General features: G+C 32.3%; 1 protein-coding gene across 1 annotated transcript; it reads right to left on the bottom strand.

Moving 5' to 3' along the window:
- Positions 1–1245: 1245 nt before the first annotated feature.
- Positions 1246–3318, bottom strand: LOC107793456 (bidirectional sugar transporter SWEET10-like). The gene is made up of 6 exons (XM_016615818.2): positions 3197–3318; positions 2798–2834; positions 2344–2554; positions 2085–2246; positions 1844–1963; positions 1246–1751 (listed from the first exon to the last, which is right to left on the bottom strand). The coding sequence occupies exons 1-6, from the start codon at positions 3237–3239 to the stop codon at positions 1476–1478; spliced, it is 849 nt and encodes a 282-aa protein (XP_016471304.1). The 5' UTR covers positions 3240–3318; the 3' UTR covers positions 1246–1475.
- Between the last annotated feature and the right edge of the window lie 474 nt (positions 3319–3792).

Genomic DNA, 3792 nt, shown 5'->3' with positions numbered 1-3792 from the left:
CAGTACCCATAATAGTTTGGTTGCTTTTTGGTCATAGCAATAGGAAACTCATGAGCTTTTGTCTGGTAGAGTACTCTACCTATATTGAACTTACTTTGATGCAGTAGTGGACTAGCTATAATTTGTGTACGAACCCAAAAAAATGAGGAAGAATCTTTGCACTATTGTCCGAACTAGGTTTGCTCTCGTCCATTATGATTGATGTTTTTCTAGCAATTAATACTACTCCACTACTAGTATAAAGTTAACAATGATTGTACTAATTCTATATGGAAAATTTTGTATTTAAAGAGTTAAGTTTTAGCTCTAAGATAGTTAAAAAAGAATGAAAATTTCAAAATAGTTACTCTATATGTTTTAATTTATGTGTTTTACTTTTCTTTTTAGTTTGTATCTAACATCTCATATGCCATTTTTAAGATCACAATACAACATTAATTCATAGGACATTTTGGTACATTATAACTTTAATTTAAGACCACAAGATTCAAAAGTTTTCTTTCTTTCTTAAATTATAAGCACAATCAAACTAAAACACATAAAATAAAACATTGCAACTATTAATTAAGAAGAAAAAAGCATATTCCTTAGCACCCTCCCAAATTCGATTGCAAGATTTACATGTTAATTGAAATCCTTTTTCTTTCCTTTCTTCTCTTGGAAGAAAATCTTAAGAGTGAATTCCAAATAGAGGACTCAACAAATTGCAGTAGGTGGTGACTGTGTTCTTTTAATTCAAAAGATTAACTCTCCAACGACATAGGTGATGACTTTGTTCTTTGATTTCTTATGGAAGGGTAACATTATAGATTTAAGTAAATAAGTTGACAGATTAAGTTAAGAATTATAGACTACTAATGCAATTTAATTGGATATAGCAAGTTGTTAATTATTATGAATGAAAATAGTCAATACACTGGAGTCATGTTGGGAAGTCAGCAAATTATGTATGAACATTAGAGGTTCTATGAGTAGAATTAGCCCCATAACTAAGTGGCTAAACTCACTTAATGGGATTTTGGTAGTCAATAATTGGGCTTAAAGACGTGTATCGCAATTCTTATAGGCCCATATTGGTGTAATTCTGTTTTTACAATTAAGGGTTAGTTTTCATACTATTTTCGTCCCAATTTATGTGAAGGTATTTAATTGGATGCAGAGTTTTTAAAAAAAAGAAAAAAAAAGAGATGTAGGAAGTCCTTTGAATGCTGTAATATTATTAAGAAAGGAAAGAAAGCATGAAAGTTGAACAAACTGTCCAAAGATTAATGAAGATTGATTTAATGGAGAAATGTTACACAAATCAAACTTAATTATGACACAACATATACCCAATTCCCATCAAATTCGATCCTATGATGGGAAGCAGTACTAGAGGCGAACTCAGAATATCAATTAATACAGTGGACATTTTAATTTGTTGACATAATAATACAGATGGTGCATGTAAATTAAACTTAAAGGTTCACAAAGTCTTAGGCCTGCACAGTTTGCAGCTTGGGCAGCTTCTCTTCTTTAGCTGCTGCACATGCATTTTCATGCAAACTTGAAACCAATTTACCAAGTTTCAGAATGTCAATTTTATGTTCTTCAGTTAGTTCTGGAAGCTTCTTGTTATCATCCAAGATTATGACATGATTTTGTAGCTCGGGAAGATTCTGCTCCTTAAGGATGTGCTTCTCTTTCTTGTTGTATATTACATAGAGCACAATTTGAAGAATACCAAAGATTAATCCTAATATGTTTGGAGCCTATATAAAACATAAAAAAGAAAGAACGTAAGAACACAAATGCAAGTAATTAAAGAAGTGGTATATATGATGAGCTTGAAAATAGAACTTACAGCAATGTTAATGTCTTTAAGTAGAAGACCGTAGAAGAACCACATTACAGCACTTAATGTGAGAAATACTGATAGGAGTAATGGCATGAATTCCACACTCTTTGTTTTTATTACTTTTCTCTGCATGAAATGATCAACCAAAATGAGCGCAATCTTCGTGTAAAGAATTTTCACACTCTGTTATAAGTGTATATACGTTAAATCAATAAAAATGAGATTCTGAACTAATTTTCAAGCTTACCACTATACATAATGGTGCTACAAACACGCATAAGGAAAAAACAAGGCAAACCCATCCAACCACTTGCCCACGAGCGACACCTTTGAATAGAAACTGAGCAATGAGGATAATTGCACCAAATCCAGCAACCACTGTTAAAAGAAGCATCTTCACTGTTTGGACCTGCATTTATAAGAGTGACAAATTATTCCTTTTCTTTCTTCATAGTAAGAGGGAAATAATTAAAGAAAGAGAAAAAAATAACTCTTGAAAAAGTTACCCTGGCTTTCTTTGGTGCGTAGAAAAGGTAAAAGCCAACGTAGATAGTTTCAATGAAGACCCCAAAGGAGTTTATAGTGATGAGAAGGGTTGTGTTGGTCTTGAGAAATGCATAGTATATCCAAAGCATGGAACTGAATAGAGCAATCACATACGGAATTGATTGATAGCCTTCTGTTGATTTCTTCTTGTAAATTTTATAAAATGTAGGGCTACAAGTGAATAAGTATGCAATTACTCAAATGACTATAGTAATAATAGACAGAATTTGAATACCCATTGCAGTGGGTTATTCAAAGATATTAAAAATCTATTTTTAATCAATAATAAGTAATATTTTAAATTATACGATAATATAATTTTGGAGCGAAAGGCCAAACTTTGGGCCAACATAGTCTAGAGCAAACACATCGTATAAAATAAAGTAAAACGAATACGGGCAACAGCTAACTTACAGTGGAGAGAGAAAAACTATAAACGAGACAATATTTCCTGCAAGATTGAAAACTCAAGGGGTCAACAAAGAAATTCTTCGTAAAATAATGATTAATTGGAAGAGATAAAATGCCCATAAAGGTCCATGCAATGATAAACTGTGTACGCTAATGATTGAGGATACGCCAGTACGATGAAATGATTAATTGACACTTCCACTAAGATATTGTATGGATTTGTCTATAAGTTAAGTCATAATATAATTGTTATTGGCCCACTATTGACCAATATTTATTTCCTGGCTATTACTGTAGAAATTAAAGGAAGAAAGAATAAGAAGCGAGAATGACCATATATATCTACCGTAAGATCCTACAAAGTTAACACGGATACTAAAGGAACAAGAAAACGTGATTTACCAAGGACACCAAAAGCAAATGCCCAGTGGCCAGAAATAGCCATCTTTGTTTTTCTCCAAAAATGGAAACTCCTCTCTTAATTTGATAATCTCTCACTCACAAACAATTGCAAGACTTGCTAGTTTTGATTGACAATGAAATGAAGAGTGCTCAGTTCACATATTTATATAGCAACTCTAGAAGTATACAATATTAGTGGATATCTTCTTAGAGTTCTCCATTTTGTATGTATTTTTTTTCAGTTAGTGCTCTATTTGGTTTAATTCAATTTCTATGTACAAAACAAAGCACCTTTTGATCAGCTAACCTTTTAGTGTATGTTGGGTTCGATATCAAAAGGATCCCATATTGCCCTTTTCTTGTGTCATTGTCCTATCCATTATGCACTAAATCTTCCAACTCAAGCACTAGAATTTTGAAAGGGGTTTAATTTGTTTCTCATTTATTTTGTATACTAATGTGCTCCTAATCAGCAAAAAATCAATCAACAAATGATGGAGGTACCTATGAATGTTTGCCATTGGCATCAATAATAGATGCATTCTGGCTCCAATACTGGTATTGAGAATATCTATTTGGCTAAGTGGCTGATGTAT

Source organism: Nicotiana tabacum, chromosome 4 (assembly GCF_000715075.1).
Source record: "Nicotiana tabacum cultivar K326 chromosome 4, ASM71507v2, whole genome shotgun sequence".
NCBI classification, from domain to species: Eukaryota; Viridiplantae; Streptophyta; class Magnoliopsida; order Solanales; family Solanaceae; genus Nicotiana; species Nicotiana tabacum.
The sequence above is the reverse complement of the archived record's forward strand: the minus strand, read 5'-3'. Positions and strand labels throughout refer to the sequence as shown.

Coding starts and splice junctions, on each gene's coding strand:
- LOC107793456 (XM_016615818.2), bottom strand. CDS start 3,239: ATGGCTATTTCTGGCCACTGGGCATTTGCTTTTGGTGTCCTTG. Junction 2,555..2,797: donor ATAGTTTTTCTCTCTCCACT/GTAAGTTAGCTG, acceptor ATTCACTTGTAG/CCCTACATTTTATAAAATTT. Junction 1,752..1,843: donor TTAAAGACATTAACATTGCT/GTAAGTTCTATT, acceptor TGTTTTATATAG/GCTCCAAACATATTAGGATT.